This window comes from Vipera berus (genome assembly GCF_964194415.1).
Source record: "Vipera berus genome assembly, chromosome: 1".
NCBI classification, from domain to species: Eukaryota; Metazoa; Chordata; class Lepidosauria; order Squamata; family Viperidae; genus Vipera; species Vipera berus.
Window position 1 is genome coordinate 223001713 of NC_138202.1, and position 24184 is coordinate 223025896.

General features: G+C 35.8%; 1 protein-coding gene across 2 annotated transcripts in view; it reads left to right on the plus strand.

Annotated features, from left to right (window-relative positions):
• The window catches only part of MYT1L (myelin transcription factor 1 like), a gene marked incomplete at both ends in the record, with an annotated part of 123723 nt that overhangs the window by 81728 nt on the left and 17811 nt on the right, over nucleotides 1-24184 (plus strand). For both annotated transcript variants that reach the window (XM_081326218.1, XM_081326219.1), the window contains 3 exons: nucleotides 467-588; nucleotides 1476-1544; nucleotides 23511-23573. In XM_081326218.1, the coding sequence (XP_081182344.1) occupies nucleotides 467-588; nucleotides 1476-1544; nucleotides 23511-23573 (254 nt within the window). The remainder of the gene's footprint in view (nucleotides 1-466; nucleotides 589-1475; nucleotides 1545-23510; nucleotides 23574-24184) is intronic.

Below are 24184 nucleotides of genomic sequence, written 5' to 3' on the forward strand. Positions count from 1 at the left end.
TTGAGTTTGGTCTGGTGGTTAAGGCATAAGGCTAGAAAATGGGAGATTGTGAGTTCTAGTCCCACCTTAACTGTGAAAGTCAGCTGGCAACCTTGTGCCAGTTACTCTCTTTCAGCTCAACACAGAAGCTTCCAAAATAACAGCATTGTTCTATATTGTGCACAATATTTTAAGAGTTTTGTTAATGACATGATGCTTTTTAACAAGAGGCATGAATTTGGAGCAGCACCTGCCTTAATTAAATATGTACTGAATGAAATAACCATGAATGTTGGTTTATGCAGACCACTTCCTTTCAATACCATATAGGATGCTGTCTGCATTGTAAACATTTCAGAGTTGTTACTTGTGGACTTTTTCTCTCCAGAGGAATAAATAGGAAGGTCCTTGAGTTCATTGGAAATTTTAGCCGTAAGCACAATAGCATTCCAATTAAATATGGTTTGTTTCTTACCCTTCATTGCAGCCAGAAGATTTAGATCCTTTCCAAGAGGCATTAGAAGAAAGAAGGTATCCTGGGGAAGTCACAATCCCAAGTCCTAAACCCAAATATCCTCAGTGCAAAGAGACTAAAAAGGATTTAATAACGTAAGCATAATGTGAGGTGAAATTATTTTTTACTCCTTTTTAATCTTATCTTTCTCTTGTTGTCTTATCTGAATAAACAAGTACATATATGCCTTGCAGTATGAGCATGCAGCATTTGCAGCATATAAATGTTTCAGACTGTCAATTAAGTTTAAGTGATGAAGCTGCTTGTCCCTAATGATGCTATATTGTACTGAGACGCCATTTCATTAAATTTTGTTCATTTTGCAGCTTTTCTGATAGGATGCTTAAATCCCCCTTGCAGACATTGCAGCTAAACTGGAAACAATGAAACTTTTAAAAGTTTTTTTAAACATACTTACTATTTTGGCTGTTTTTTTGTTTTTGTTTGGTGGCAGATGTCCAACACCAGGGTGTGATGGGAGTGGTCATGTGACTGGTAATTACGCCTCACATAGAAGGTGTGACTTCATTTTTTTCATGGTGGATTCTGTCTTTTCAATTTATTGTTTTCAGCTTACCTCAACAATGCTGTCAAAGTAAAAATGTTGAACTATGTGTTAACCCTTTGAGTAATAAATGTTGATCTTAAGAGCATGCTAATTTGTGTGTTGTATAAACGTTTTGTTTCTTTTAAAACAACTACAATTTTGAAATTCTTAACTTTTTAAAATAGTTAACCCATGGATCACTAATACTTTTTATAGCTATTATCTTGTCTTTTTAACAAAAATTTTACACATTTTATAGTTAAACATATTCAGAGGGTTAACTTATATTACAGAATGTAATATTCCAGCACTTGCCCGCCCCATCGCTTTTCTGCATTATAATTTTTTAATTTAATTTTTAAACGTTGTGTTTGTTTGGAAAATCTTGGCTTAAAAGAATATCAACTTACTTGACTGTCCTGACCTGTTTTACAGTCTGTCTGGCTGCCCGCTGGCTGATAAAAGTATTCGAAGTATGCTGGCCACAAGCTCACAGGAACTCAAGTAAGATATGATGAAAGCCATCCCTTTAAAAAAATATTAGTGTTTAAAAACAGAAGTTTCTAGTTTATAAAAGGACACAGTTAACCAGCAAATCACAGCAAAGATAAGATAGGGTATTTTGCAATTTTTTGAATGAAATGATAAACTACAAACCTAGGATTCAAGAGTTTATGAGTACCACTTTGTTGAACCAAACCAACTGAGAATTTCTTAAGCTTGTAATGAATCATCAACACAGATAACAGTAGCTGCTCCATTATAGGACTTTCAAGTGAAATGAAGAAAGGTAACCAAAGAAATCTTCAACTGTGACAAACTTTGAATCACAGCATGATTTTTTCCAGTTGTTAATTGTTACAGAATGACATTTGAAATTATAATAGCATGCTATAATGCTAATTTGTTTAGAAATTTCCATTGTAAATGTCTAAAACTAGGTATAAAAAATCTGGATCTTTGAATGAAGTTCAGGTTTTAGAATAAATTAAAAAAAGACATTAAAAACTGAGCAATGAAATAATTGAAGGGTTTTGTTGCCTTAGGGTTTTGTTGCCTAAGGTGCAATGGAAATATCTCTTTATGATCCAAAAATAAAATTCAGAATCCTCTATAGTTTGTAGGAAGAACTGGTTTGACAGAAACATTGCTGTTTCTGATACTGTGATTGTGTCTTGAATTGTGCTGCCTTAAGCAGATATCAAATATGGCTCTATGACTTGGGAAAGATGAGGACATCAAAAATGACATTGTTGCAAACACTAAAACGAAACAGGATTGAATAGTATCAATACAATACAGTATTAGAAAGAATTAAAGAGATTGTGCAATAAATATAAAAATTACCGTTGATAGGTACCAGGCATTGGTAAAGAAAAAAAGAAGAAAATTCTACAAAAGAAATAGTTAGATTCCAAAAAATGTAATCTCAGTTCAGGCAATCCACTAAAGGGTTTGGCATGTTTTGTTTAATCTTGACTCCATAGCTCGGGTACAAACTGAATTGGTTGGCAAATTAAAATGCCCAGGGAAACAAGGGCCGCTGCTGCTGCAGTTCGAAAAAGTTGGCCAAGATTGTGTGAGGTATCAAGGTAGCGTAAGGTGGTGTGTTTACATTCTGATTCATCTTGCCAGAATGAGCTACCAGGCTCTCTAGTAAGTAAGAATGAGAAATAAAACTGACTCCCTTTGCTTCCTGAACTCAGCAATTTAACTTCTCTGAAGTTTGAGGGATTCTTTGGAGCATATGGCGATCCACAGAGGGGAGGTTCAGTTGCAGTGCTTGCTTATGAAATTGAATGCAGCATTTTAGGTAACTCGGTTCTTTCTAAATTAACTCTTTTGCTAGCAAACATTGCCCTTTATTAACAAACAAAAATAAAATAAGGTTTGCTTGATTTTAAGCAAAGCAGTTCAGAAGCACCATTAGTTTAATGCCGGAAATACTGCATTTTGTTTTTATTTCTATTGTAAATTCACAAATTGTGAAATTGGGGCAAGGTGATCTACCCTGGCTTGCATAGCACTGAGCCTCTGTATCAATCATCCCACACATCAACAGCAAATTGACCTCCTGTTCCCATGTGCAGTCAAATGATTTGTTCTTGCTGCGTCCTGAGCCACTTCCTTCATTTCTCTTACCTTATTTTTACTTCTTTGTGGCTTTTTTAGAATTCTCATATTGCAATTTCCTACCTCAGAAAACCAACATAGAAGGAAATATAGATAGCCATAGTGTCAGGTCTCTACCTACAAAATCCCCATTTATCTTTCTTGCTGCCATTTGCAAATATTACTTGTATATGCAAGCTAAACACAAAGGCAGATACTGGTTCTTTCATACTCATAAATCACCAAGTTGCTTAGCCAGGTGAATCAGCAGGATTATGATATTTCATATCAGAATAGTCACTACAATCCAGAATATTAAGCAGAAAGGAATACAAGGATAGAATGCAACTGTCTACCAAAAACTTTATTTGCATTTGTTGTAACAATATAAATAAGCAGGAGAGAAATTTCTAATGAAGATTTTAGAGTTAATTACTTCAACAGCATATTCTAATCTAGAGAATCTTGTGGATAAAATCATATAGTAAGTGAGAATATTTTGGTATCCCTGGACCGTGCTTTATACTTATGATGAAAAATGTAGAAATGTGAAATAACTTCAATATGGCTCCTATTTATAATAGATTTGGGTTGTTTACTTCCAGCAGATTCACCGTAAGATGAATGACAGTTCATTTTTGAAAATGATGGTTACTCCATTAAAGCTTTAAAAATAGAAAGCTTAGCATTGGTTCTTTTGCATGGAACATCCATCAGTTTGTCAGAAACATTGAGAGGTTTTAGGTTTATAGATATCTGACATTCAAAGCAAGCCATTTTTGGCAGCACTAGTTGAAGCAGAAACAAGAATATTATTTAATCCTTTCTAAAATTCTCCTGTTTGTCCCCCACATAGCACTTGCCTGCTAGGCATAATAGCAAAATAACTTTCTGTCTATTTTTGCTTCCTACAACTAACTCTGACTTTTCTTTCTTTAACATACAAAAACCTGGGTGGAAGTAACTGAGCTTTTTTTTAAAAAAATAGAACTTACCATAAGAACAATGTGGAGAATATTGTTTTTCTATTTCCAAGTGAACATATGGATTTTTTTTTCCTTTTTGCTCTTTCCTTCTCCTCCCCAATAAAGGCAAGTTATTTGAGGCATTATCTAAGTCCTAAGGTTTCTGCCAGTAGAGTGATTGCTTTCCAAGACCCTTAGATAAAACAAATCTGTGAGGATCCAGGAAGTCTTCTCTGTTATGGTGCCTGCTCTCTGGGCTGAGATTCTCATGTTTGTGTTCACAAACATGAAAATTTTGGAAGTTTTAAGACCAATTTTGATGTGTTCCCAAGTATATAAGTTCTTGACTGCTTTACTTGATAGTTTTAATCTCGCTTCAGTTATTTGCAGTTAAGCTTGCTGTCTCTGAAAGTGCATTACTGCCATCAAGATTAAATTTCAGTATCTGAACCTGATATATAGATTCAAAAGCACACAATAGTTTTTATATTTTATGTAGCTCTTGAGTTATAAAGTATGTAGGATTTAGGATGAAAAAAATCACCATCTTGCCGAGATGTTTTGCAAAACAATATTTTTGTTTGATTCCTGAATAAATTTATAGATACTAGAAAATGTATTATATAGCATACTGTAATATGGTTGCAATCAATTTAGAATGATAAAGTTGGTGATATTCAATCACTCTTGGCTTTATTGAGCTCTCTCAACCTTCCATAGACCAGAGGTCCCCAAACTCTTCAGCTTATCAACCTCTTCATGGTTACATATTGTTCCTCTACCCACAAGAAAAATATTATTTGAAAATAATTTAATAAGTACTATTTTAACTAATAATACTACAAATAAACAATAAAATAATAATAGATACCTTGTCCAATCCTATCTATCCTCTTTGGAAACCATACCATAGACTAAATAGTGCACCCATTCTCAGCCAGGATCGTAGAAATGTTACTAAACATCCACATCCATGGATATGGAATAGTGATTTAATGTTGGAGAAAAAGAAAAAAATGACATGAAATATATCCTGCGACTAATTGATTGAGTTTTCCTTATTGTAGTGTTTTGTTATAGGGCTGATATTTTTCTCATGCAGGGGAAGTGGATTAGCTTGACTTCAGTTTTTAATTAAAATGGAGGAAGAACACTATATCCTTAATTTGTACTGGGTTATGTAATAAAAAGAAATCTCATTGAGATCAGTGGGAACTATAAAAAAATGGATATAGGAATGTAGCTGAAGGTAATTTGCAATTTTCTTTAAATGTGTGTGAAATAATCAAATATCCATGGTGAGAATTTTATAGTGTGTGTGTGTGTGTGTGTGTCTGTGTGTGTATGTGTGTGTGTATAAAATATTTGTTAAATTAATAAAAATCATACCTAAACAGATTTAAGATTCCACTGAAAAGCTATATGGAAATGAATTACTTTTGTTTGCAACAAACTTTGCAATAAAAGATGCTATACATCATTTGGGGATTATTTCTCTGTTGTCAACATGTCTTGCTAAAATCTCGTTCCAGATCTTATACATTCTTAACCATTCAAATTTATTCTAAATATCCCAAAGTAAGACAGTACAGGTATTCTTTGTTCAGCGACTGTTCAAAGATACAAGAGCACTGAAAGAAGGGACTTAACAATTGTTCCTTGTAATTGCCATGTCCCGTGGTCATGTGATCACCATGAGCTTCACAGTTGACTTCCAACAAGTAGAGTCAAAGGGGAAGCCAGCAGGAGGTTGCAAATGCCAATGGTATGACTACGGGATACTGCAACACATAGGATTTGCCTAGTAAGGGAAACCGAATTTCCGTAACTGCCACTCTAAGTTGTCATGGTCACATGGCATTACATTTTATGTTAGGTTGCTTAGTGACAGAGTTGCCAGTCCCAATTACATTTGTTAAACAAGGACCACTTCTAATGGCACATACAGATATTACAAAAGCAGTCTCTATTACAATCCTAATTATTGTAAAGGAGATTCTAATGACTACAAATGCAGTCGCTTTGGAAGTCTCATATTTTTATTTTGTACACTATGACATACCTTCTTTTTGTAGGATTTATATAATGCACACTATACATATACTAGTTCCAGTGGAATATCTGCATATGTGATTTCTATTTTATTTATTTATTTATTTATTTATTTGATTTATATACCGCCCTTCTCCCGAAGGACTCAGGGCGGTGTACAGGGCAATAAAAATAAGAATACAGGATACAAGATTTAAAGTTAAATGATTGTGCCCAATGTAGTACGTTAGTTAAAAACAATGTTAAAACCCCAAACCCATCAGACCAGGCCAGCTTGTTCGAATAGATAAGTTTTTAGATCACGCCAGAAGGAGCGAAGGTCGGGGGCCATCCGTAGTTCAGCCAGTAAGCGGTTCCAAAGGACTGGTGCGCCCACTGAGAACGCTTTCCCCCTGGGGGTCACCAGTCAACATTCTCTGACCGGTGGTACCCTGAGGAGGCCCTCTCTGTGGGAGCATACAGGACGGAGGGAAGTTGACGCCGGCAGTAGGTGCTCCCGTAGGTAATCCGGACCCATGCCATGTAGGGCTTTCTATGTCATTACCAGCACCTTGAATCTCACCCGGAAGGTAGCTGGAAGCCAATGCAGCTCACGGAGCAGAGGTGTAACATGGGAGTATCGGGAGACCCCCAAAAGAACTTGCATGGCTGCATTCTGTACCAGCTGAAGCTTCTGAGTGGTCCTCAAGGGCAGCCCCATGTAGAGAGCATTGCAGTAGTCTAAACGAGAGGTCACAAGTGCATGAGTGACTGTACGCAAGGCATCCAGGTCCAGATAGGGTCGCAACTGGCGCACCAGACAAACCTGGGCGAAGGCCCCTCTAGTCACAGCTCCTATATGATCATCTAAGGAGAGCTGTGAATCTAAGAGGACACCCAAATTGCGAGCCTTATCTACGGGGGGTAGTAACTCACCCCCAATAGTAAGAGATGGAATAATCTGAATTTCCTGAGATGCCGGTATGTACAGCCACTCAGTCTTGTCAGGGTTGAGTTGAAGCCTGTTCCTCCCCATCCAGACCCGAACCGCTTCCAGGCAATGGGACATCACATCGAGGGCATCACTGGGGTGGTTTGGGGTCGAGATGTTGTTATTGTTGTTTTTCTTTGTTTTTTTTATTGAAAAGTTTTACAATACATTTTATCTTTAGCAAAAAAAAAAACCTCCCAACCCCCTCCCCTCCCACCCTCTTCCCCCTCCCCAACCCTCCCCAACCCCTCCCTCCCTTTCCCCTCCCCTCCCCGCCCCGACTTCCCAGAGCTGAGTACAGGGTATAAAAATACAAACAATCATAATCTAACATGCAAACAATCCTAAACTATTTAAACTATTGCACTTTAACTCATATAAACTCCAAACATATATATATCATATCAATAATTATTCAAATGCAAAATAATACTTTTTAGTCCCATATTTGCTCCATAGTATCTCTCTGTTGCAAATAATCTTTCAGGTGCACTAAGATCTTTACCATATCCTCGAAAAAAAACCTTTACAATCCATTCTTCTGTAGTCGGTAATTTTACCTTTTTACTAGAAATCTTACTACCATAGTTAAATTCAACATCCATTTAATATCCACCACAGTAATATCAATAATACCCAATAAAAACAATCACAGATAAAGCAATTTATATCAATTATTAAAAACTATTCTTTCCAACTAGGCTTTAAATTTCCATACTAAAACCAAGTTTATACAACCTCTCCTTCTCCTAATATGTTATACAACTTAAAATACCATACATTACTTTCCAAACTTAAAATTTTTTATATAATCACATCATTCTTATATTTTCTATTACCTGTCTCATTATTACCCATAAAAATATTACAAGTTAACTTTCATCTATAATTTTCCCCAAAGTTGCACCAGAGCATATCACAAAGTATATACCTAGCACACAATATCCACCTTCTTATCACACCGTAAATATACGTACCAACCAAATAGCAAATCATAACCTACAAAATATCAGTAAGCACTACTACAAATCTTCCCAATTAAATTTTCATAATCATCTTAAAACTAAAGCAACATAAAATATTACATAGTTATTTTATAAGGGTGAAAAGTATATCCCCAAATATTTAGCCCTTCTAACAATTTCAATTCCCATAATCCTTATTACATTATTATCTCCTGCAGTTATGCAACTAAATCTTCAGGCTTGGTTCATTCGTCTAGAAGCAGCACGCCTCTTCCAATTTCTGGCCTCCTCCAGTGATACTGAAATTTGATCCACTCCTATAACTTTCTCATCTGTCTGTATTATTCCTTCAGCATCTTGTAGATTCTCTCTGTATCGTTGAGACTCTCTCTCACCTTTTTTCTTTGTAGATTCCAAAAATGGTATGGGGGCTGCTTTTAAAACATTACTGTAGAAATCACGTGCCTGAATCACCGTAGTAAAACAATGCCTCGTACCTTCATAGGTCACCACCATACCCACTGGTATCTGCCATCTAAACTTGATCACGTCGTCTCAATTCTTGTGTCAAAAAAGCAAATTCCTTCCTTTTTCTTAAAATTCTTGAAGGGATCTCTTTTAAAATCAGAACTTTTTGCTCAGCAATTACAAAATCAATATTGTAGGAGGCCTGAATAACTTCATTTCTAATCATTCTCTTTGTAAAATAAACCACCACATCTCTGGGTAATTTCCTTTGTCTTGCAATCCAAGAATTAACACGAAAAATTTTGTCTATATCTTCCATTATTTCATCTGCTGGTCGTCTCAGCACCCCTTCCAAAGCCTCAGAAACCATTTTCTTAAAATTTTCCTTAGGATTTTCTTTTAGGCCTCTAATCCTTATAGCAAACTCCATCTGATAATACTGTGTCGAGATCAAATCATAATCAATTTTCTCTACCACATTTTCAGTTTCTGTCATTTTTGCTTCCAATCTAATATCATTTTGAGTAAGATCTTCCACTCTTTCGTCCAAATTGTCAATACATTTAGCCATGCCTTGCAATGCAGATAAAATGTCTGCTCTCAGTTCTGTTAATTTCTCTGTAATCTTTTCATCCATAACCTTAGCTAATTTTTCTGTTAACTTCTCCTCCAAATTTTTATCCATTATCTCAGCAAATTGTTGCATTTGCTTTTCCATAGTCTCTTTTTGCAGATTCTGCAAATCTTTTACTGTAAAAGCTGATGCAGATACGGGTGTAGGGGACAATAAAGTTTTCAACGAAGACTGCTGCACCAGAGCAGGAACTTTAGAAGATATAGCCGCCATTTTCACCCACTATTGTTAGCTACGCACTTCCACTTACGAGCTCAGCAAAGTCCATTGAGTTAAAGATCAAAACACCATCTTCACCAAAATCTCCTGCATCGCTCTGCCTGCGTCCTCATTCTCAAAAGTTCTTCCTTGCTAGCAGGGATGGTTGCGAACGCCCTGTTCTGCTCCAAAAAACCCAGAGCAGAGGCGCCTCGCAGTCCGGAGCATGCCCAGGCTTCGGGGGGGCTCAATCCTTCAGCCGCCAAAACTTTAAGTTCTGGCGGCCCCGGAGAGCTCTACCCCTACTTGGGCGCTCACCCCCTCCTCTTCTCCCGAGGAGGGGGCTTCCGAGCCACCAAAACAGCTGATCGGCGCTGTTTTCGGGGGCTCTACGGAGCCGCGAGGCTGACAGCCGAAGAATGGCTGCCTCCGGCGACGCCTTGCCATCCGGAAGTCCATTGTTGTTGTTAACAGCTTGTAAAAGCCCTTTGAGTATAAAATATTTGATTATTCAGTTCTTTCTTTAGCACAATAGAAAGATTGACAACTTCCACAATCTGTTTTATTTTATTAATTACATATTCCTTTTTTATGTGTAAGCCTGAATAAAATGTATCATCATCATAATCTTTCTAATTTAATTGTGTAGTCTTAAGAGCCAGTTTCAGAACCAGTGCCACTGACTGATTTTAAGATCGGTTAAATGTACAAATTTGAATTAATTAAAATATGATAAACAATAACCACAGACAAAAGCAGTATGTTGTCTAGCAGAAATCTATATTGTTTCCTTAGGAAAATATCTCAAAATCTACAGAGGAAACTGGAAAAGAAAATATCCCTTGATTCACATAGCACAGCTGCTTCTCATTTTATTATCATTTACATTTAATGAAAAGTTTGGGATGAAGCAGCTATAAAAGCTCTCATGAGTTGTAGAACTGTTTAAAAAGTACCTATACTAGATACCAAGAGATTATATCAAGGAGAATATCTACTGCTCTGAATTCCAGCCTACATTTTCAAAAGGATCTATTCTGAGTCATTTATTGAAAACAGAGAGCCTACAAAAATTCTATACTTCATAATTCCTTATTGATGAAAAACCTCCTCTACCCTTTGTACAAAGAATGATCTCAACATTTAAATATAGTTTCTCAGGCATTTGAGATTTCAAGGACAAATCATGGCCATGCAGCTGCATCTTTTTCTATGCTTCTGGGACTACTGACCACATCTCTCACATAATTGTGGTTTAAAGTGTTTGTGTACCCACAAATATTCTGAATTATATGTTGCCATTTGTATCCAAAATTCCACACCATTTAGTATTAGTTGTGTAGAAAACCATAGTTAACAAGATATCATTGGACTGAATTTAGTCAAGTTATGTGTCTTTGGTTGACCACTGGATTTTATTTTGAAAATTCTTACAAATTTTTAAATGTTTTTAATTTGGGCTTTGAAATAAGGAAACCTATATTGAAATCTACCCATGCTATGAAGCTGATTATATAACTATCACTGTCTAACCCTAACCCTAATTATTGGGTGAAAATTGGGAAGCATTTGCTAAATCTAACCCTTGATATATAAACTTTTTGCTAAAAGAGAAAAATGCAGTAGATTTAAATGAAGATAGCAACAATGGAGAGGCCTAGACCTATTGTTTTCACACAAATTAAACATACCAATCGATCTATTAAATTAACTTTAAAAACTAGATAGTTGTTATGGAGCTAGATAAATGCACTCAACTATTGTGGATTTTTTGCAATTCTAATAGTTCTGTGTACAGTTATCTAGATTTATAACATTTCTGGCATATCTATTAAAACATAATATGTACAGTTTGTCTGGATTTTTCCTTAGAGTAATGATCCCTCTTATGTTATGACTTATGTTTCTTAAAATCTTGTAAATAAAATCCATGCCAAAGATATAATAGCTGACAAAGTAGACTGTTTTCATATAAAATGGCTTACATTTCCTTAAACATTTCTTACTATTATTGACCAACAATTGGTCACCTAACAACCATTTGAAATTATGACAGGCATGGAACGAGTGCTTTATAGCCCATAAAACACTTTTAGCCATAGTAAAATATTGTGCCAGCCTCCCCCTGGGTCACCTTTCCAACCTGTTGCAGCATCCCATAATAATATAAATACAATTTGCAATGTTTCTTGCTGTTTTGCAGCACTTTTGTACTGGTTTCCAGTGAAATTGCCCATTCCAAAGATTGGGGTCACAATTACATTCATGGCATTTGCTTAACCACCGCTTAATAAACACTGCAAAAAATGTCAAATTGGGTCTAATCATGTGGGTGCCTCAACTTAAGACTGTAGTGATTTACATCCAGAAATCTAATTGCAATCATAAATCAAGGACTACGTGTACACTGAGTATAGTATACTATGCCTTGCATTTTTATATTTATATAAAAGATACAACTCTTCTTTCTTAATCTTCTGCAGACCTGCAGGTGCTGAAGTATCCCTGCAGCTGAAAATGTTTATTTTCCTTGTTTGACAATAAATTTCAATTACAATTTCATAGTCTTACTTCAAGTATATTAATCACAAAGTCTGTTGATTTTCCAGCAAATAAGGTTTCAGCACTCAAATAACTTCATGACTCAGTGCCAATGCATTAAAAAGCCGCCTGGAGTCATCTTTGTGTGAGTTGAGCGGCTATATAAATTTGTTTAATAAATAATAACAATATAAAATTGCTGCAACCATTGCAACTTATTTTCTTTTCTAATCCATTCTGGAACTCCCTTTTGCATTGCCCTATTTTTCTGCATCTACAGGGATGGCTTATGTTATGTCACTAATAGGGAGATGGGCTCAATTTGTTTACCTTATACTATATAAGGTTGTCTCATCTTCAATAGTTCACAGTTAGTTCACAGCCTCAAATGTAAAATTGTATAAGAATAATTATGAAACACTATGGTCGAAGGTACAAGGGGACTTAAATAATTGGAAAAAATTACAATTATCATTACTGGGAAGAATTGCAGTTGTTAAAATGAATGTTCTACCAAAGTTTCTCTTTTTGTTTCAAATGATACCTATATTGAAAAAGGATGCCAACCTTGATCAATGGCAGAAAGGTATTAACAAATTTATTTGGGCGGGGAAAAAACCAAGAGTTAAATTTAAGATTTTACAAGATGCTAGGGAAAGAGGGGGACTCAAGGCGCCGAATTTGAAATTGTATTATGATGCGGTTGCCTTGATGTGGGTTAGTGATTGGCTTAATTTAACTAACAAGAGAATACTTCATCTTGAGGGATGGGATTTGGTATATGGATGGCATGCATATTTGCTTTACGATAAGAAGGTGGAGAGGGCTTTTAAATCCCATATTCTTAGAAGTGCTTTATTGCGTGTGTGGAAAAAGTATTATAAGTTAAATTATAAAATACCGATTTGGGGAATTCCTGGACACGCGATAGAGGGCGTATCTATGGGAGTGAGTATGGATATGGTTTCTTATAAGGAACTACTTAGATTGCAAGGGACTGATTGGCAACTTAAATCATTAGAGGAGTTAAGACAAGAAAACATAAGTTACTCTTGGTTTCAATATACCCAATTGAAAGTTAGGTGGAAGTCAGATCAAAAGGTTGGCATCACAATTACAGATCAAAATTTAGTAAAACAAATTAGAGATTTAAATTGTGCACATATAAAGAGGATATATAATGCTTTAATTGAATTGGATTCGGAAACGGAACTGGTTAAAGACTGTATGATAAAGTGGTCACAAAATATTCAGGAACCAATTTCGTTGGACACTTGGGAGATAATTTGGGTTAGAAATGTTAAATTTACTCAGGCTCAAAATTTAAGAGAAAATTTTTATAAAATGTTTTATAGATGGCATCTGGATCCCAAGAAGTTGTCTAACATGTATCCTAATTTACAGTCTAAATGTTGGAGATGTGGTAGTTTAGAAGCTACCTATTTTCACATGTGGTGGACTTGTAGAAATATAAAAGCTTTTTGGATCAAAATTTGGTGGAACATTCAAAAGATTTTTAAGAGAAAGATAAAGTTTTCTCCGCAATTGTTTTTATTGGGTATTGTGGTAGATTGTGATGTTAAAGAAACTAACTTGATGTTGAACATGATAACAGCAGCACGGTTACTGGTGGGACAATATTGGAAGAAGGATAGTTTGCCCACTATAGAAGAATGGGTGTTTAAAGTTTCGAATCTTGCAGAAATGTCTAAGATTTCTGCTTATTTGAAAGATCATTCACAGGAAACATATATTTCAGTTTGGAGGAGATGGATATATTATATTCAGAACAAATATGGGACTAAAAAGTTCCATTTAGCTTATGAGTAGATTTTAGTGGGATATTGTTATTGGTACTTTGTTTGTAGTTATGTTAAAGGGGAGTTAAAGCACATTATGAATTTGGTTAATTGTATATTATGCATATTTTTTATTTAGAATATGATTATTGTAACTATAATCCTGTATTTAGCTCTGGGAAGTGGGGGGGAAGTGGGTGGGTTTGGGGTGGGAGGGATTTGGGGATATATTGTAAAACTTTGTTTTTGTAAAACTCTTTAATAAAAAAAAATATTTCACAGTTATAGAGAGGGACTAAAGCAAATCTCTGCCCAAAGCATTAGGATTTTTGTATTAGTCCAAGTGACTAACAATATGTATGCTAAGAAATAATTTGCAGCGTTAGGATAAATTGGTAGATGAAAAAATAGAAAATTGTCAGATTCTTACTTCCTTATAATTTGATTCATGTACCATGCTAAACCATAATGTGCTTTGATTTGGTTTAGAGTGATGTGTTGAACCCATTCAAAAAGTTTAACAAACCAATTCACTCTGACTTATTCAAGTAACTTCATCCTAAAAGGGTTTTCAGCCACTGTATATTTTTGTCAAAAGCAGGATTACAACCAAGCTGTAGTATTCTTCCAGTAGAAAAAGTTGATTTTCCATGTGATTTAGAATTACCCTCTTCAGGATATCCACTTAACATTGAAAAAAATGTGGAGAATCTCTCATTGTACCCATCTCTAATGGGCTTTGAAAAGCTTCTAAAATAGTTGGGATTCCCCAGATGACAGAACCAGATGAAGAAGATTGTAGCCATATAATGTGACAGCCCCTTCATGGATTACTGCCTTGTCGTGGCGAAGGGGCTTGCGTAATTCAATGAAGCTATGAGCTATGCCATCCAGGGCCACCCAAGAAGGACAGGTCATAGCAGAGAGTTCTGACAAAACGTGATCCACTGGAGAAGGAAATGGCAACCCACTCCAGTATCTTTGCCATGAAAACCCTATGGAGAGTACCAAAAGGCAAAACGATATGACGCTGGAAGATGAGCCCCTCAGGTCAGAAGGTGTCCAATATGCTACTGGGGAAGAGCACAGGGCTAGTACTGTTAGCGCCATAAAGAATGAAGTGATTGGGCCAAAAGCCGAAAGGACACTCAGCTGTGGATGTGTCTGGTGGTGAAAGGAAAGTCCAATGCTGTAAAGATTTTTTCTCCATAGGAACCTGGAATGTAAGATCCATGAATCAAGGCAAGCTGGACGTGGTCAAACAAGAGATGACAAGACTGAACATCGACATCTTAGGAATCAGCAAACTAAAATGGACAGGAATAGGTGAATTTAATTCAGATGACCATCAGGTCTACTACTGCGAGCAAGAATCCCTCAGAAGAAATGGAGTAGCCTTCATAGTCAATAAAAGAGTAGGAAAAGCAATACTGGGATACAATCCCCAAAATGACAGAATGATCTCAGTTCGAAACCAAGGCAAACCATTCAATATCACAGTAGTCCAAGTCTATGTCCCAACCACCGGTGCTGAAGAGGATGAAATTGACCGGTTCTATGAAGCCCTACAGCACCTTATAGAACTAACACCAAAAAATGATGTCCTTATCATCATGGGGGATTGGAATGCTAAAGTAGGAAGCCAAAAGATAACGGGAATAACAGGCAAGTTTGGCCTTGGAGTACAAAATGAAGCAGGGCACAGGCTGATAGAATTTTGTCAAGAGAATACGATGGTCATAGCAAACACTCTTTTCCAACAACACAAGAGATGGCTCTACACATGGACATCACCAGACGGTCAACACAGAAATCAGATTGACTATGTACTCTGCAGCCAAAGATGGAGAAGCTCTATACAGTCAGTAAAAACAAGACCAGGAGCTGACTGTGGCTCTGACCATGAGCTTCTCGTTGCAAAGTTTAGGCTTAAACTGAAGAAAGTAGGAAAAAGCACTCGGACACTCAGGTATGAATTAAATCATATCCCTGTTGAATATACAGTAGAGGTTACAAATAGATTTAAGGAATTAGATCTGATAGACAGAGTGCCTGAAGAACTATGCACATAAGTTCGCAACATTGTACAAGACGTAGCAACTAAAACCATCCCAAAGGAAATGCAAGAAAGCAAAATGGCTGTCTGAGGAAGCTTTGCAAATAGCTGAGGAAAGGAGGGAAGCGAAAGGCAAGAGAGAAAAAGAAAGATACACCCAATTGAATGCAGAATTCCAGAGAATAGCTAAAAGAGATAAGAATGCCTTCTTAAATGAACAATGCAAAGAAATAGAAGAAAACAATAGAATAGGGAGGACCAGAGATCTCGTCAAGAAAATTGGAGAGATGAAGGGAACGTTTCATGCTAAAATGGGCATGATAAAGGACCAAAATGGCAGGGACCTAACAGAGGCAGAAGAGAGTAAGAAAAGGTGGCAAAATTACAAAGAACTATACAAGAATGAACTTAACATCTCTGATAACCATGATGAGGTGGTCACTGACCTCGAGCCAGACATCCTAGAATGTGAAGTGAAATGGACCTTAGAAAAACTGAGCAACAACAAAGCTAGTGGAGGTGACAGTATTCCAGCTGAGCTATTCAAAATCTTAAAAGATGATGCAGTAAAAGTGCTACATTCAATTTGCCAGCAAAATTGGAAAACTCAACAGTGGCCACTGGATTGGAAAAGATCAGTTTACATTCCAATTCCAAAGAAAGGCAGTGCCAAAGAATGTTCAAACTATCGCACCATTGCACTCATTTCACATGCTAGTAAAGTTATACTTAAAATCCTACAAGCTAGACTCCAGCAGTATGTGGATCGAGAACTACCAGAAGTACAGGCAGGATTTTGAAGAGGCAGAGGAACTAGAGATCAAATTGCCAACATACGCTGGATCATGGAGAAAGGTAGGGAGTTCCAGAAAAAACATCTACTTCTGCTTCATTGACTATGCTAAAGCCTTTGATTGTGTGGATCACAACAAACTGTGGCAAGTTCTTAAAGAGATAGGAGTACCAGACCATCTTATTTGTCTCTTGAGAAACCTATATGCGAGTCAAGAAGCAACAGTGAGAACTGGACACGGAACCACTGATTGGTTCAAAATTGGGAAAGGAGTCTGGCAAGGCTGTATACTGTCGCCCTGCCTATTTAACTTATATGCAGAGCACATCATGAGAAAGGCAGGGCTAGATGAATCAAAAGTTGGAATTAAGATTGCCGGGAGAAATATCAACAACCTAAGATATGCAGATGATACCACTCTAATGGCAGAAAGTGAAGAAGAACTAAAGAGCCTCTTGTTGCGGGTGAAGAAGGAGAGTGCAAAACTTGGGTTGAAACTTAACATTAAGAAAACCAAGATCATGGCATCTGGCCCTCTCAATTCCTGGCAAATAGATGGGGAAGAAATGGAGGTAGTGACAGATTTTATTTTCTTGGGCTCCAAGATCACTGCAGATGGGGACTGTAGCCAAGAAATTAAAAGACGCTTGCTCCTGGGGAGGAAAGCCATGGCAAATCTAGACAGCACACAAAAAAGCAGAGACATCACCCTGTCAACAAAAGTGCATATAGTCAAGGCTATGGTCTTCCCAGTTGCAATGTATGGCAGTGAAAGTTGGACCATAAGAAAGGCTGAGCGCCAAAGAATTGAGGCCTTTGAACTATGGTGCTGGAGAAGACTCCTGCGAGTCCCTTGGACTGCAAGGCGATCAAACTAGTCAGTCCTAGAGGTGATCAACCCTGACTGCTCTTTAGAAGGCCAGATCCTGAAGTTGAAACTCAAATACTTTGGCCACCTAATGAGAAGGAAGGACTCACTGGAGAAGAGCCTAATGCTGGGAAAGATTGAGGGCAATAGAAGAAGGGGACGACAGAGAATGAGGTGGCTGGATGGAGTCACTGAAGCAGTAGGAGTGAAATTAAATGAACTCCAGAAGATGGTAGAGGACAGGAAGGCCTGAAGGAACATTGTCCATGGGGTCGCGATGGGTCGGACACGACTTCGCAGCTAACAACAATGTGACATAAATGAGGAAAATTTGGACAATAGTACATTAGCAGAGCAGATGATTTGCATGTAAAAGACTCCCAATTTCATTCATAGTAACTGCAATTAGAAAGGTATCAAGCAACATGTATGGGGAAGACTGAATGCTCTGCCTGCACTGAGCCAGATGGACAACTAGCCTGACTTAATATGATATAATATTTCAAATGAACGTGGGAATGCATACCATATGTGTAATCAATAAAACTATCCTTTATTGAAAAGGCATAAGTGCTTCATATGTATCTATATTTTCCAATAAATAATGGATAAAAATAGTGTCTTCAAATGAAGGAATACTACAAAAACCAGTAATCTTGTCCTTCCAAGACTGTACAAGAATTTAACTGGGAATCCAGAACTATGACACTGAGTGTGATTTATACTTGAGTCATACAACCTTTATCTGAATAGATAGGTGTGTATGTAGATGTATGTAAATCTCTGCACAAAGTGTTGATTGACATGATTGTGTCACATTGGGACATGAGCTAAACCTGACTTTTGTCAAGTGTATTTCATAACACTATTTCTTTTCTGTTTTGGAAGCTTAAGTCATTTAATTGTCTCTTACCATAAAGGCTTGCTTATTCTAATTTTAAATCTAGATACGACTACAATGTACGTATGAGATACTGAAAGAACAAGATGGATTCAGTTATTTAGATCCTTATAACCAGTGGAGAGAGGAGAGGAGATAGGCTTGACCAGTTGGATTCTATATGGAAGTTTTCTCTCTTCTTAACTATTTTTCCTGCTTAGGAAAATTAAGGGAAAGTTAATAATCATAAATCATCTATTTTAGAAGGCACCTTTCTATGTTTAAATTTTATTTTAAATTCACAGCTTAAGTTTTGCATTAACAAATCATATAGTTTTTTGTTTTTTTAATCTGTATTCTAAATTTCATTTTTTTATTTGCTATGACTTTAGAGAACTGATTTAAAAATCAACAATAATCAGAAAACATAATAAAACTTAATTTATCAGTGTACATACTGTTATTGATAGCATGACAATATTTCAAACTTTATAATGAGAATGTAGTTTACATATTTATATTTAATACTCTTAATGAAGACGAGAGGATAAAGGCATCAAGTGAGTGAGACTACATAACACATGCCAGTGTGGCTGAGTTTCAGGAGAGATTATTGGGAGAAGAGGTTGTTTATTTCTTAATTGTGATATGCCTATTTTTAGAGCTTGCAATAATGTGATTTTTTTTAAGTTTTAAACATTGTGATCAGAAGAATCTAAGAAAGGATCTTTTGCCCTTTTGCGAGAGAGTTGCAAAAGTTCAGCAAGGTACAAATAGTAAAGTATGAATATCTGTGCAATACAGAGTTTCTGTGCCAAAAATAAATCTACTCAAAAGAAACAGATATATATGACAATTACTATAGAGTACTACTATCCGAGGGTTTAAATTTACCACTCTAGAAACATCTCGCTGTAACATTTTGGTTATATCTATATAGCTAATTTATTCTATTTCAAGAATTTTTAAAATTGATAAAACATCATTGAAATGCTTAAAATGATCAAGACCATATTTTTCTAATTTGGTTCCTATTTTTAGTATATTCTGAACTGGAATATTTGGGGAAAAGTATGTATAAAGCTATTGGAACAAAAACTGGATTTTAAAAAAATGTTTAGTTTTCTGTGTATTATGAGGCTCCACATTATTCCCATGTAACCAGCAAATTGGTCCTGAATATAGCTTTACATTTTTGATCTTCATAAAAGTAGTTTTATTTTCTCTATAGTAATCATGTTTATTCATGGTACTAAGTCAATATATATTTTAGTAATAGTTTGTTGAATAAGTAATTACTATTACCGGTAAGTAAAAGTGATTGCTATTAAGTAATTACTATTTAGGTTTGTTGAATAATATATTCCTTATATATAAGGAATATAAGAGCACTATCTGACTATAGAAATATTTCTCTTTTTATTAATTATTCCAGAGGAATTGTAGAGTAATATTTTGTCTCTTCAATCTTATTTGATCAGAACCAGTTTAGAGAAGCTGTTTCGAACAAGTCAAACAATTCATATGAACTGATATGATGTTAGTACCTGCTGATGGAGAGCAATTTCATTTGCTAAAAATATATTGCACATTAAGTTTATTGCAAGAAAGTTGCACAAGAGTATTTCAGTAGGATGAACACAGTAGACAAACAAACAGTAGACTTCCTTTACAAAACTATAGATAGTTTTTTTACTTTTTCTTCAGTACCTCCAATCCAACTCATCTTGAGCATTTGTCAGAATATTTCTGTGCACAGTGGAAGTGTTAGAAAGAAACTAAAAAGTATCCAGGAATGACAATTGGTCAATTGTTAATGTTCAAATACTATTTCAATATGAAGTCCATGTGTAACAATAAAGAAAGCATACTAGCATCAAAGCAGGAGCTTTGTGTTTTAGATTGATTTGCCTTGTAGGTCCCATTTTCTTTCCCATCTGGATCACAGTTTGCAGAGTTGGGACCATGATTCTTTCCCATTTGTTCTTATTTCACATTCAGATCTGAAGTCAATTATGATTCTTTTTGGCATTGAGAAAGTTACCAGAGTACTAGTAACCTAGTACTAATAACCAAAGTTACTAGAAAGAAAGACTAATCACACCTGCCACAACCATGGTTGCAGACTGGACAAACATGATCATGCCGGCTCTTTTTCCATCCGGGATAAATTAAGGGATAATGCAATGTACATGTAGAAATTGCTTTTGATTTTCTTATTTTATATCCAATTCTCTTCCCATTGGCTAAGCACTATATTTGTATTTATTGATGGTGTTATATCACAGATTTAGTGTATACGTTAGTAACACGTTTTTACATGTTTACATTGTTTATATAGTTTTTGAATAGCAATATTTCCCACTAATATTTTGGTGCATTAAACAAAACAAAAAAATAATAAATTCCTTTCAGACACATTCTAATTAGTGGACTGTTACAATCAGCTATTTGGATTTTTTTGCATTTTTTAAAATAAAAGTTCTAAATATGAAAATCATCTCCCTCCCCCCTCCCCGAAGTATTTCAGGATTGCTCTTACAAATCCAGAAGCTTTAGAAGTTACCATTAACTCATCTGACATAACTTGTCTCTTGACTACTATTTTAGTTCACAGAATTATTCTTACTTTTCTTCCCACTGTCACAGTATCTTAGTTCAGAGTGAATGGAGGTAAAAATTTATTCTCTCAGCAATTTGGAGGAATGCTATTGCATACAGCACTTAATAAATGGGATACATATCCTTCACTTCATTTTTTTCTCAATGATATAAAATTTGTGAGAAAATGTGATCCACTTTATAGATTTAATCTAGTATCATTAATAAAAGAATAATGAATTGACATAACAAACATGTTCTCTTCCCTGCAAGCGGCTTTTTCCTGTTTAATGAAAATTTGCTCTTTAAGTCCATGAAGAACTTCTCAGCTTGTTCAGTTTAGCAGAAAGCTATTTGTTATTACATGGATAATTCAGATTTTTTAAAACTTAAGATCTTTGTATGTGACATGAAAATCTAAATGTTATGTTGCAGAAAAGAGGTCTATTGCCACCCCTATGTTTTAGGACACTGGAACTTGAAAGTTTGAGAATTTCGCAGAAAAGAGGTCTATTGCCACCCCTAAGTTTTAGGACACTGGTACTAATCATTTTTTTTTTGTAAACATTAGACGGTATAAGTATCAGAGTTTGCATGTCTATCCTGTGCGCATATGTATACGAGACCATATATTGGTTTTACTAAAAGGTCAGTTAAATGGACATCAAGTTTTGAACTCTGAAATTTGTGATTGGTCAAGTAGAGGATAAAAATATGATTTTCTAAACTTGCTAGATGAGAACATTTGAACTGTCTTAATATGCTTAGATTTTAGTATTATCCTTGGTTGTAAAAATCTAGAGTGAGATACTACACAATGGGTTAATTTCTAGGTATTTTCAACACTATAAAACTATATGACAAACTGAGATGTAAACTATAATTTTACAAAAGTCCTGTAGAGTCTAAATACAAGTTTTGGCTTTTGTCACAAGAGGGCAGTATTGATATTTTAGACAACTGCATTCAGAAAATATTCAGACCCGCTTCACTTTTGTCAATTTTGTTATGTTGCAGTCTGATTCTACAGTTGTTGAAATTCATTTTTTCTCATTAATCTACACTCAGTACCCATAATGAGAAAGTGAAAACAGAAGTTTAAAAATGTCTGTAAATTTATTAAAAAGAAAAAACTGAAATATCACTTTGGCATAAGTATTCAGAACCTTTGCAACAACACTTGAAATTTAGCTCGGATGCCTCCCATTTTGATCATTGCTGACATGTTTCTACACCTTGATTGGAGTCAACCTGTGATAAATTAAGACAGGATTGTTGCAAGGCACAGATCTGTGGAAGGCTACAATAAAGTTTCTGCTACAATGAAGATTCCTAAGTATGCAGTGGCCTACATAATTCTCAAATGGAAGAAATTTGGCAGAATGAGGACTCTTCCAAGAGCTGGTTGCCAGTCAAGCTGAGCAATTGAGGCAGAAGGGCCTTAGTAAGAGAGGTGACCAAGAACCTGATGGTCACTCTGAGTGAGCTCCAGAGATCCTGTGCGGAGATGGTACAGAGTTCCAGAAGGATAACCATCACTGCAGCCCTCCACCAATCTGGGCTTTATGGCAGAGTGGCTAGACAGGGGTGTCAAACTGCCAGCCCGCAGGCTGGATGTGTCATGGTGAAACCGTGACCACCCCATTGCCGGCAATGGGAAAAAAGTCACGATACGTCACAACACGTAATGTGACGTTGAGAGTTTGACACTCCTGGGCTGCAAAATACATGAAAGTTTGCTTGCAGTTTGCAAAAAAGCACCTGAAGGACTCTGACTGTGAGAAACACAGTGCTTTTTTTTGTAAAAGAAAAAGGTGCCAGAACTCACACATGTCATACAGCCCGCCTTGCCTACCCTACAAGGTTCCATCCCAAAAAGGTGCCGGAACTCCGTTATGAGCATTCTATGAGAAAAAAAGCCCTGGAGAAACAAGATTCTCTGGTCTGATGAAACCAAGATTCAACTGTTGGGCCTCCACCGATGGTTGCCATCCAACCTGACTGAGCTTGAGAGTATTTCAGAATGCACTGTACACTTTATTTCATGAATATTACTTTCAGTTTATTAAAATATTTCCTGTCTCTAAAAAGAATTATCCTACTTAATTGATAGCATTCATTTTTTAATGTAATCATCTACACGATACCATATCTAATCATTACTACATAAATATCAGTATAGTTCGTGGTGAATGTTCAGTAGCTATGTTCTATAACATTTTGTGGACTGTTTCTTTTAGTTTCAGAGGTTTGAGCTGAGAAGGTGACAATACTCTAGCATCAGGGCTTAGTACATAAGACACAGTCAAATGGAAAATAGCAACTGTAGCTAATAAGAGATAGGCCCACTGAGAATATGCTCCTAGTGGGTATTTAAATATAAAGTCAGTAATGGATGCTCTGAAAATGAAACTTTTCCCATTTTAATTAATAACAATTTTCTCCAGCTAGTGAACAAAAATATTTGCAGTATTAAGATTAAAATAATAAGAAATATTTGATATGCATGATTTTTATTTTTCTAGAGCAAATTGTTCAGTTAATGTTGTTGCTACTTCTTTATTTTAGGTGTCCAACCCCTGGTTGTGATGGCTCTGGACACATAACGGGGAATTATGCTTCACATCGAAGGTATGTACAAAAGTAAAATTCTTTGTGACAGCAATTTCCAAGAAAAAGACACTAACAGAAGGTCATTTCAAGTCATAAGATCACTTTCCTATGATTGCTGTACTTAATATAAATTCACAGCAGATACAATATAACAATTAAGATCATCATAACAATGATTAAATCTCCAAAACAATTCAGTATACAGTTCTAAACAATTAATTACACTATAAGCAATTAAGGTCTAACATGATAGTATTAAAGTAAAATCACAAATAATTTAGTTATCTAGCAAATATTACTAACAAAACAAATTAAGATACTAATGTAATAGGTTCTTAAATGTTACATATTCCCACATCAGATACAGGGGAAAAAAATCAGCACTAATTAAAATGCAATATAAATTCTAAAGTGCCTGAATTAGAAATAGATGATAAGGCAAACTTTTCCACCATAGATATATATCAATAAATAATCTGCCTGTTATTACAGAGTACCAAGCATAGAATATAGCAATCATATTTCATACAAATATCTATATGGAAATGTATAGGTGAAAATGGATTAAAAGTTAATCAAGGGACTATATACATTAAATGTAGATTTTTCCAAAAACCTGGTTGCTAATT